Raw genomic sequence first — 12,622 nt, forward strand, 5'->3', positions numbered from 1 at the left:
GAAACTAGGGCTTGAAGTAGTAAGGACGATTGAGGTGAGATACATGTACATGACAGGATGGCATGATGATCGATGATGATGGATGGATTGGCAGGTGGAATTTTCCCTAGTTGAGAGGGAGTGTTAAAATTGGAAACTAGGGCCAAATTCCACTTTGGACAACTCATTTGATGGAGATGATGATTGCATTGAATTCCTCTTTTCTAGAGGACTAAAATTGATCTAAATATCATCAAATTTGGACAAGCAAAAATGTGTTTTTGAATTTATGCCCACACATGTGCACATTGTCAAGGTCGGCCACATCATCATGTAGGCTCATGAAGCCCAATAGACATGTCACTTCACCCTCATCGACTTGTATAAATATAAGTGACCTCTCACCTCATTTGGCATCATCATCACTCACACATTCTTCTCTCTCCTTCTCTCATTGGTTCGTACAACTATTGATCATATCTTTTCTCTCCCACGTGTGGCAAGGAAGACGAATTTCAGGACAAAATTACAGGGCCAAAAATTTCAAATTTTCCTGTAGTTTGACTAGCGTTGACTTTGGCTTTTTGGGCAAATCTTGAGTTCGATCTTTTGGGCAGTTTTCTGTTTGGGCAGGCCGTACTATTTGGCACAGAAACTGAGGTGATCTGAGCACTTTGACCGCAGAGATAAATTGCAGGTTGACCATAGACTTCAGGGGAGAATTTGACCAAGTTTGGCTGTTGACTCTGGCACTGTTTTGGGCTGAATTTGACCACCTATTCAGGCCAAGTTTGACTGCCTTTGAGCAAGCTTCAAAGGGGATGTTTTGCTGCTGTGTTGACCATCTTTGACTTTTTGGTTAGGGCTGAATTTGACTGCAGATTTGATAGGGCTGTTTTGACTTTGATTTGGCAAGTCAATTTTGACTTTTTGTACTCTCTCTTTGCAGAACATTTTATATAATTATAAGAAGAACTGATCAAAGGGTTTTCCCATCTTGGGGTTTTTCCCTAACAACCGCCAAATTTGGTGTTCTCTTGTCTTGGCTTGTCTTCTGCATTTTGTTATTCATGTTCTATCTACAGTTACTATCAATGTGATTTATGGTTAATGTGATCGCTATTGGAAAACTAAACTAGAAATTGTCATTGGGTTGCTAAAGGAACAATTAAGCAATCGTGCTAAGCATAGAACAGACCATTGTTAACTAAAGTTAACATTCTTCCCGGAGCTTCTCTTGGATGAAATTATCTTAGAGTCTCTTCGAGTTAGGAAGGTTTTCTCATGCCACAATGCGTTTGACAAATGGAGCCAATAGCTTTGTGAAACCATTCAGGGCCATCCTTAGCAACTTTTGCTCTGTCATGGCCTCCCCAACTGCAGCCAACTCATCACGAATATGTGTGATCCTAGTGAGATAAGAAGCCATTGTATTTGATTTCGACATTTTGGTGCCCCCAAGTTTCTCCCTCAACACCATTTTCTTGTTTTGGTTATCACTTTGGTATAGTTTCATCAGAGCCTCCCACATCTCCCTGACAGTCTTCTTTTCAGATAAATGAAGGATTACATGATCCTAAACCTCATTTAGAATAATCCTTCTAGTTTTCACATCCTTTTGATTATGGATAGCCAGTTGTGCAACATTAGTAAGAGGGATGCGTTTCTGTTTTGCAAACTCCCAAATGTTGTTCTCCATCAATACTAATGCTATCCTCTCCTTCTAGAGACTATAGTTTGATGCACCCTCCAACCGATCTTCAAATCTCAACATGGTTGCAACCATCCTTCCACAATTAAAATACTCAACCAAAGAAAACTTTATTGCTAGAAATTGATTTGCTTTAAACGTGTAAAAATCTGATCTCCCACTTCTCTCAGAGTTTTATTGCTTTGATACCATGTTAATTTTCTTGAATACTAGATTTGATTTATATCCCAAGAAAATTTTTATGACCCATAAATTTATTTAGCCCAACAAATTATTTTATGAAATTGCTGAATAAAAATACATTGGTATTTTAACAATAAAATTTGACAACAAAAGCATAAGTATAAAATGAAACCCATAGTAGAAAATATAAACCCTCCAATTTATCCTTCACTTTTATTTATCACAATAAATGAGGGCCCCCTTACAGGGAAATTGGCCCACAGAAAATACATAATATTTACAACAATTTGAACTTGGAAAACTCAACTTCCTAAAAAACCTCAAACTCAACTTAGTCGTCACATGTGTGGCCTTCCTGTGCAATCCCTCAACTCGTGTGACTCTCTTGGAGCTACATTTTGACCTTTTGCAAATGTGGTGTTCAATAACTTACAATCTTGTCCTCCATTGAGTTTCCCTTCTTCATAATTTTTCAATTGCAAACTTTTCCTTCTCTTTAGTCTTGAGTCTCTCTCTCAAATCTGCAAATCACTTGCCACTTGTGATTTGTCTTTCTCCTTCCCTCAAGCTGTCTTTATAACTCTTCATTGAACTAGATCTCGAACCCTAATCTCCAAAGTGATGGATGGATAGGATTAAATCCTAAGCCACTTGAGATTAATGGTTTAAACTTTAGATTAGATTTAGATCATTAAAGTGGATAATTCACTTTTCCTTAGAAAACCTTAGCCCAATAGCCAACATTAATCAATTAATTAATCAGTCCTTTTCTTAAATTAGACATAGCAAAAATATTATAATAGACACTCACTCAACATGAGCAAGCTCCTAAGAAAATCTTGGACTACTCTTGCTTGCGTTACACTTGGCCTATGTAGAACTACCTATCTGTTGCTGCAAACATTAACATTGACAACAATGTGTGATGAAGAGCAGAGTAACACAGAGAACACTGGAAATGTGTGATGAAGAATATAGAACATTGGTAATAATGTGTGATGCTATGATTACCAACAGAGTGATAGATGAAGAAGGGCTTCAAGCCATATTCCTAAAACATGGCATCTAGTCCCTTGAGTCTTATTTTGCCTATTTGTTTAATCATGTGGTGTGTTCATGCTTTCACCCTTCTTGGATGAGATACATTATCCATCCAATCCACAAATTAGGGAGTACTTTTGATCCAAACAACTATCTAACTATCATGATCATACATTCTGAAAGATTTATACCACAGTCTTACACCAATGGCTCTCTAAGGAGTTGGAGAATTCATCTTAGGGCTCGAGGACAAGTAGGTTTCTGACCAAACTACTAGACAATTGATCGGGTTTTCACTCTCCGAGCCATTATTGAGGAGGCTTGCCATCGTTGTTCAAAGGTTTATTGCTGCTTTGTACACTTTTGTAAGACATTTGACTCAGTTCAGAGGGAGGCTTTGTTCCAAAGGCTTCGTGACATTGGCATATCCAAGAATCTCCTGGTAGCCATTATGTGATTGTATGAGTCAGTTTTGGGAGGACTTGGGATGACAAACAACCTTTTTGATTTCATTGAGAGTACCATCAGAGTAAAACTGGGATGCCCCCTCTTTTTGACCCTCTTCAGGATCTATATTAATGAGCTAGAGTCTTACCTGCATGAGCATATCTAGGAGGGAGATGGATGCCTTCTACACCGGTTGTTGATATCACTCCTCCCTTTCAATGATGACTTGGTATTGTTGACTTCTACCCTTGAGGGCTTGTAGAGACAGATCGGCATACTATCCATCTTTTGTGACCTTCGACGGTTGATGGTCAATCTAGGCAAAACCAAGGTTTTGGTATTCAATGCATTGAAGAGATGTCTTACAAACTTGCGTTTTTACTATTGTAGTGTTGAGATTGAGATGACTACAACTTACACCTACCTAGGGGAGTAGTTGACGAGCCCTTGTTTTGGTATGTGTTAGGCCCTCCAACCTTGGTTCAGTAAAGGATATGATTTGATGGCCCTCATTGAGAGACTATTTTTGGAGTCAATTTCAGGACATTTCGTCCAAACTTCACCTCATGGAGGCATTTATTAGACCCATAGTTCTTTATGGCTCCGAAGTCTAGGGACCAATCTTATTGCAAACAGATTGGGCCAACTTGGAGAGAGTCCAGACTGTACTTCTCAGATGTATCATCTGTTGTAAGCGGACAAGTCCATAGGTCATTATTTAGACAAAGTTTCGTGTCCATCCATTATTCCTTGAGGCCATTTTTCGTTTGGTCTCTTTCCTTTGTAGAGTTAGGTCTTTCAGAGATTGCCACTAGGAGAGAGAGGTACTCATATCTTTCTCTTTGTTCATCTTATGCTCTCGCCTCAAATCCCCTACTCTCAGGATGTGCTTGAAGTTGGTTCTTTGAGGCATTTTGGCTTATCCAAAGTCTATTCGTTGACTATCTCATCAGAGTGCCTTCCCCAATTCAGATTCTCCCTTGCTGACTCGACCATTACTAAATCATGGCTTTAGAGAGGATATCTACAAATTGTATGTTTAGGTCACTTGGACCTCACCTCCACGAGCCTGGGCTTGAAGATGTCCTTCTAACTAGAGCACTTTTGGGAATTGCGGGATGGCATCACAATCCATCCCCCTTACACATGCAGAGATTGGATGCATTTGCTTATGATCTCGTGGGGATAGTTTTGAGTTGGTTCTTTTAGACTTCAGATAGAAATTGACCACCATATACCACAATTGGATATGATCTGCCAAATGTGCCACTTGCCAGAGCCAAAGATCGAGACGCACCTCATTTTTAGGTGCCCCCCATACTATTAGATAAGAGGAAGATATCACTGCCTATATTGGGACTCAAGAGCCTCACTCTCTACCTTCTTTAGGTATCGGGACCATTAATGCTTATTTCTTTCTTTCAACCTCAGATGCTAGGTGGATCCCTCACTCCTACATCCAACCAAGGATCATATAGTGACACTGACTGTTGGCTCCAGGGGACTTTGACAACGAGCCAATGCCTAGTGGGCCTTCCTCGCCATCAGTCATCAGAGTTAGTAGCCCTTGACATCTTTAGCTCCATTGCTAGATCTCCTTATCTTGCTTATTCTTTCTTTCTTTGTTGGGAAGTTGTTGATTATTTTGTATCATGACACGGTCTTTTATAGGCATGTTGTGGCAGCACTACCACTTGTTTCTGTCTTTCTTTATGTTATTTTCGGCATTTTCTTGGAGCTGTGCGTACACTCCCATATTACATTCATACTGATTGTACTTTTCATCAGTCCCATTGACCTACTTTTGTGGTCATTTGTTGGACATTAATAAGATTATCTTATCTTATCTTATTCTCATTCTTTAAATTAACTATACACACATGCATCATCTTGCTGCTGGCAGCTCCATTGAGAATTTTTACTTGTAATCATAGAACCTTAGACTTCAAGCAAATTAGTGGAGCATTGTTTAGTACATTATTCATAAAGCTTATAACATAATAAAGGAATTGGCAAGAACCTAAACTGAGGGTGGTTACTAGCCCTGAGTTTCCCACATTGTTTTAATTTTGTTAGGGCCAAAAGAGATATGATTGCTGCTAATTACTATAGTGATAAGGTTGTTTTCTATGGAAAGCTTAAATTATTTATAATATGAAAGCAACATTCTTCTAGACATTATAGTTAGCGGTATATAGGCTGCAGCCTGAGAGCTAAAAAGAAATTGTGGAATAGAAGGTAATCATATTGCAATCAAAGTTTAGCATCTTTATATATGGTTTTGTCTCTAATATGAGTGTGCCAGTTGTGGGATTACCTAAAAGGCCATAGGGATTTTCCTGGTATGATAAAATCCGAATCTAGTGATGTGAGGGCCTTTGCATGATTGTATACACAACTTGTTAAATTTCAGTAAGAGGTATTTTAACAGGATAGCCATGGTTCGAATTTAGAAATTTGAAAGAATTTATTTGAAGATGGATTGTTAGATGAGACAAGGAATGTATTGAGAGATAAGTTATGAAAAATCATAAATGGCTTAGTAGAAAAGTTCACTGGTGATTTATTTATATTATATAATGTTAGATGCAGATGGTTGGACTAGAAATGAGGCAAACACATACCATGGAGTTGGTTTGATAAGGAAATAGTCTTTACAGTGTTTATCAATCTAAAATATTTTTTAATCTATTTTGAAACTATTATTACAATTGAGAAAGTCACTTCTTGTCATGAAGCATTGCTTGTCCTAGCTTATTGAGATATACCTATTCCTTTTCTTTCTGTCATCATAGGTTCATTTGGTACTTAGACATTTGGATATGTTTGATTAGCTTTGCCACCATTTTTCCTGTTTGTTGTATTGTTTGTGGAAAGATTAAGATGGAGGTAGGAAAGGCACCAGGCATTGCTTATTGCTCTATAAGCTTCTAGTTAAAAAAGGTCTTATCTAGTTTTGGAGTATGCTGATGGTGGGAATTCTGATTTAGTTGAACATGTTTATAATTGTTCAGGGTCGTGTTGATTTACGGAATGCAGATTATAAGTTTTGGTTTATAGAAACAGATGACCAAGTTTCTAACAATGGGCTTCCACCAGTAGTTCAGAGGACCTTGTTTTTTGGGCGTGAGCTTGGTGGAGCAGATCGGAAATTACTGCAAACATATCAGCTAAGCAAACGAAAATATTTAGGCCCAACAGCTATGGATGCAGAAATTGCATTTCTCATGGCCAACCAAGCTTTAGTTCAACCCGGAAGGCTTGTGTATGATCCATTTGTTGGCACTGGGAGCATCCTTGTAGCAGCTGCACACTTTGGAGCCATGACAATGGTCTGGACTCTGAATCATTAATTAGGTCATTGTTGTCCATGGATATGATGATTTGGTAGACGTCTTGATTTGTTCTTTTGGATGAAGACTTAATTAGTTTGTATCATATCTGGACTTCGACATTCAGTTTCACAAGCCAAGACGTGTCCATGGATTTAAAATTGATATTTGGAAAGATATAGCTGCTAATACATGCTATTTTTGATATGAATCAGGGTGCTGATATTGACATAAGAGTAGTACGTGATGGACGAGGTCCCAGTTGCAATGTTTGGAGCAATTTCAAGCAGGTACTGTTGTTGTATGGTTTGGTTATTTGAACTATACATCATTATAATATCTCTGATTTTGCTATGTATCAGTATTATGTTTTCTGGGCTTGGCATTTTTTGCTGTGCCCATGATAATAAAGGTCTAGTCTTTAAACTTTTGAAATCAGATGGTCAATGTCGTTGGCTCACTTAACAGTAATTTGGCTGTCAGAGACTGCTACAGTTAATTAGTATTAGTGACCATATGTACAGCCAGTGGGAATTGCTGCCACTGTCAGTCCTATAAGTTAGCAGAGGATATTCATTTTCATGGAGCTAGTTTGCAACTTTGCATTGTCTATATTTTGATTGTTATGGATTGTTCTCCCTATTCCTGAAACAAATGCTGAAACAAAGTTGTAAAATGTGTTATGTAACATGCCTACTTAGTTACTATGTAATAGTACAACTATGTCATTGAGCTTCTTAAATAAGATAGTAGGACCATCACACACCTCCTATGCAGTCAAAAATGTTGAGAAAATCTAGGGGCAGTTAGATTAGGTGATTTCTCTTACTTTGATAACTGCTTGTGATGTATTTTACTTAACTTGATTAGCTTCTTCTTTCACTTGATTATTATTAGTGTTCTCTATCATGAAACAGCTACCAAACAAGGAAGATTAGTGAGACAATAGGACACAAGATATAGGCTGTCAGCCACGGCCAAAACCTCTCCTCTTGAGAGGAAAACCCAGAAGAATTCTTCTCTTCTTATAGACCTTCAAATGACGAATTCCAAGACCTAGGGCCCTTGTCAAAGTACTCTCCAAGGCCAAGTCAATCCTTCCTCCTTGATGAGCTGTCTTTTCTCTAGCAGCTTTGACCCTAGCAACTTCTGCAACTTTGACCCCAGCAGCTTCTCTAGCGACTTCGACCCCCAGCAGCTTCTCCAACAACTTCGACCCCCAATAGCTTCTTCTGCAACTTCGAGTGCAGAAACCTTAGATGGCACATGTGGGATAATAATTATGAACTTGCTTTCTTTCCTTCTTCGCTTGGATAGCCTTTTCCTTCTTGACTACTCAGCTTGCAAATTGTCTTTTTCACACTTGATTTCGGTCTCTTAAGGTAGCTGCAATTTCGGTCTTACTGCTGCGATGGATGCCCTAGTTTTCTCGCACATGTGAGGTGTAGATGACCCAAATACAATCTTCTAGGACTTCGCTTTCCTTCCTTGGTTTCTTCTTCCCTTCGCTAGGTATTCCATGCTCTTCTTGTGCTTCCATGAGTTGCTTCTCTGCTCTCCCAAATGAGGTTGAGGTCTTCCTTATATATAGGTCTTTCTCTAGCTCAAATTACTGCCTATAGGCCGACTCGTTCACTCATAGAGGCCGGCTTGTTCTTTTGATGATGACAAGGTCTTGGAGGGTCTATTTGACACTTTTGAATTTATATAAATTTTCTTTACAAGATGTGACGTGCCCAAAAAGGTCTTCCATACATGACAATGACTCAATTGACTTGTAGACTCAATGACAAGCCCTAGAAGCCCTCTATGGGTGCTTGACCTATAAATAAATTTTCCTTGAGCATGAAATCCATGCCTCAAGAATGACAATAATAAATTTATTTTTCTCTTTACATCAAATACATAAAATCATGATTACATATGTCCATTATGAAGACCGAACCTAGTTACATATTTCAACACCCCCTCTTAACTGGGGAGGCATTCATAATCCATACGTGGTACTTGGACATTCTCAAACTGAATAATTCTCATAAGAGTCGGATTGGTAAGTCATCTCATAAGCTATTATTTTAGCTTATATTATTGCATCTCATCATATCATCTAGCGTTGTCACATAACAAGGCTTTGACTAACAACTCTATCTCTCCACAAGATCAGAGCGCAATGCTAGCGATACCAATGACTGACAGACACCATCATCATTGTCTCTCAAGGCACATACCCCACCTAGGTGTTCAAAGGTATGTTCTTTTAGGACAATTTCTGTCTTGGAATTAACACATCCTCGAGGAATTTCCTCTTCAACTACTCTTACCTATTGGATTCCCTACCACATCCTTAAAGAGCATCGGAATCAATCTCAAATGTTTACCCAATTCTCCATTCTTTCTTCATAACGTGAAGACAAGAATGATGTGTCTATCTCTCCCTGTCAACTAGGGAAGATATACTCATTCCTATAAAAGGAATATACCCAAGCTCCCTCTTACCTAGGGACTTGCCCAAGCTCCCTCTTGACTAGGGACTTGTTATCAACAAAAACTATCTGCTCTTTAGTGAAGATCATGGTACTATCAACTGCTTGTAGGGCTCCTCCTTTCGATGTCATGAACTTCATCTTCTTCATTATGGAACCTTCATCTTCTAGATCTTCTTCGTAGGGCATCGACCATCCATCACTTTCCTTCAACGAACCATAGGGTTGAACCAATAGTCATGTCATCCTTTTCTTCATTGGAAAGTGATCTTCTAGTCCACATCTGGCTTTTCTTCATACAACTACCTCTTCCAAGTCATGTTTCTTTTAGGATCTTCCATCCATTCTCATGAGTACTAGTTGTAGGTGACATCTACAACTCTTTTTCGGTAACCCTATTTCAACCCAACCAGATGATTTCAAAAATTAAAATGAACATCAAATCAAAATTACCTTTTTATGATGGCCTTTTGTCATGATATCAACTTCATGCAACATCATCATTTGCACATGTATGACTCCATCTCCAAGACATTCAATATCAAGGGTCTCCTTCTTTTTAAGACTTTATCAAGGTCTTCATACCTTCTCTATGGAGATGTCATAGCTAATTCTTCTAGCTATCAAATGTTGATCACTTATCTTATCTTACTATAGTTGCATCTTTTCACGAACTCTTCTTCCTTTCTTCACATATTGCTTTCTCAGGAACTTCTATACATAGTTCCTTCATCATAGGAACCATCATTGTCAACCACCTCATCTTCCATATGAGGTCATATTATGTTGATTTCATCTTATCAATATGTAGAAGAGTTCAAGGCACATTATCTATATGCCTTCATGCTTCATTCTAATGGAAGAGATCCTTCTTCTTCGATCATGCTCATGAGATCGAACATTCAACCATGTTATCTGCAACTATATGATGATTTTATCTATCAAATATATACATACTTTTTCCTTCTTTTGGTCTTCTAGACTTCCTTCTAGCAGCGTCTTTTTCCTGGCTTGAAGATGAAAGTACTTCAAACAACTCAACATGTTGCACATCTTTGTCATCATACCTTACCAATGGATCCCACACAAGGTGGACCATAGACTATCAGCGAGACATTTGCTTCTTCCAAGTAGAGGTGAACTTTCTAATGAAGTTTCCAATGGAGGATCTTGATTATCCTCATCTTGCAAATGCTTCTTCCTAATGATGATGATGTATGATGATTTCTTTATCTTCCATCATGCTAGATGACTTTCTTCCAACCATATATACTGCTACTATGGTTGTCCTTATATGCTTCTAATGGAGATGCCATGAATTACTTTCTTTCTATCATGATGACTGCTACAACCATGTAGACTTCTACTTCAGTTATCCTTTCAAGCTTCTATGACAATGTCATCTCTATTTCAATTCTTAATCCATCTTAATGCTAGAGATGCTTCCTATCATGATTGCTATCTTCTACAAAATTGAAAAGAACTAAGTGAAGGAGATTATCTCAGTCATAGTAGAGATCTTTCACTTCCTCCTTTGATTTCTTCTTTTATGATTCTTCCACCTCTTTGGTAACATGGGCTTCATTTCTTTCCTTTCTCTTCTTGTTGTCCTTTTTAAGCTTAGGACAATTCCTTTTAAAGCGTCCATATTCATTACATTCATAGAATTGTATCTTTGACACATCGATCTTTTTCTTTTTCTAAGGACCAAACTTTCCAAACTTTCCTTTTCTTTTGGCCATGGCAATGTATGCTTGGACTTGTTTGTTTTATCCAACATCACTCTTTGCCTTCAACCTAGTTTCTTCAATCTTACATAATGACCAAAGTTCATTGAATGGAGTGGCTTCCTTCTTTCCATAAGTACTTGATACAAAGTTACCCATTCATCAAGTAGTGCATTGAGCACAACGATGGTCTTTTATTTGTCGACATTATTTCCCCCAACTCTTGTAGTTGGTCTCTTATTTGTGACACCCTCATAAGATATGAGGCTATCTCTTCTTCCTTTGATACTTTCATGTTGTATAGCTTGGTTCCCAAAGATATAACTTCTCCTGCAGTGCTTACGGAGAACAATTCTACCAATTTATCATAGATTTCTTTCGATTTCTCCAACTTTGCTACATAAGGGATGAGGGGATCCTTGATTGATTCTATAAGGATTCTTTAAGCCCTTATTTCCCCTTTTATATACTTTGTTAGTGCTTGAGCTTGTTCTTGAGATCGTTTGGAGACATTAACCTTGACATATTCAATGACTTCATTTTCTATGAGGATCAAATCTATCCTCTTCTTCCATGCAAGGAAATTTGATGACCCAACCAATTTGTTGCTTTCCTTGCAAAATGAAGTCATTTTGATAGTAGATTCAGACATAGATATAAAGATACTTGTCAAGTGAAGATGCTCCTTTGATGATGATATCTTCAACTTGATGCCTTCTTGATGATGTTGATAATAGAAGATGTCTTCTTGATGAAGATGTCTTCCTTCAAGTATGCTTTGAAAAGTGATCCTTTCTTCAATGAGAGGGAGATCACTTTGATTTCCTTGATGATGATGGCAATGCTTCTTCTTGCTTTCTTTGGATGTAGAAATGTAGAATATGGAAACTTCAAGATGCTTCAAATGTGTAGTTCTTCTTTCTTTGAGTGGAGGTAGGGTCCTTGAGGTCTTCTTCTCCTTGAGATGAATATTTCTCCTTAGTGCTTCTTAGTACTCCTTAATGATTTCCTTTGTGCTCAGTCCTTATGTATCCTTCTTCAATGATGATCTTCAAGTTGCCTCTTCTACTGTTGTCACCTTAGCTCTGATTCCATGTGGAGAAAATATAAGGGCAACTAGATTAGGTGATTTCTCTTACTTTGATAACTACTTGTGATGTATTTTTACATAACTTGATTAGCTTCCTCTATCACTTGATTATTATTAGTGTTCTCTATCATCAAACAACTACTAAACAATGAAGACCAATGAGACAATAGGACACAATATATAGGTTGTTAACCAGGGCCAAAACCATTCCTCTTGAGAGGAAAATCCATAAGAATTCTTCTCTTCTTATAGACCTTCAAATGACGAATTCCAAGACCTAGGACCCTTGTCAAAGTCCCCTCCAAGACCAAGTCAATCCTTCCTCCTTGATGAGCTTTCTTTTCTCTAGCAACTTCAACCCCAACAACTTATGCAACTTTGACCCCAAGAACTTCGACCCTTGGCAGCTTCTCCAACAACTTCTTCTGCAACTTCGACTACAGAAACCCTAGATGGCACATGTGGGATAATATCATAATAATGATGAATTTGCTTTCTTTCCTTTTTCACTTGGATATCCTTCTCCTTCTTGACTACTTAGCTTGCAAGCTTAGTCTTTTTCACACTTGATTTCAGTCTCCTAAGGTAGCTGCAATTCAGTCTTACTGCTGCAAGTTATGCCCTAGTTT

At 38.1% G+C, this 12,622-nt stretch overlaps 1 protein-coding gene across 2 annotated transcripts in view; it reads left to right on the plus strand.

Annotated features, from left to right (window-relative positions):
* Positions 1-12,622, plus strand: part of TRM11 (tRNA modification 11 protein) — a 257,824-nt gene that overhangs the window by 163,595 nt on the left and 81,607 nt on the right. For both annotated transcript variants that reach the window (XM_089393088.1, XM_089393089.1), the window contains exons 3-4: positions 6,376-6,693; positions 6,909-6,983. In XM_089393088.1, coding sequence (XP_089249214.1) covers positions 6,376-6,693; positions 6,909-6,983 — 393 coding nt within the window. The remainder of the gene's footprint in view (positions 1-6,375; positions 6,694-6,908; positions 6,984-12,622) is intronic.

This window comes from Pinus tabuliformis, chromosome 1_1, assembly GCF_031772625.1.
Source record: "Pinus tabuliformis cultivar Carrire ecotype Pingquan chromosome 1_1, CPIR1, whole genome shotgun sequence".
NCBI classification, from domain to species: domain Eukaryota; kingdom Viridiplantae; phylum Streptophyta; class Pinopsida; order Pinales; family Pinaceae; genus Pinus; species Pinus tabuliformis.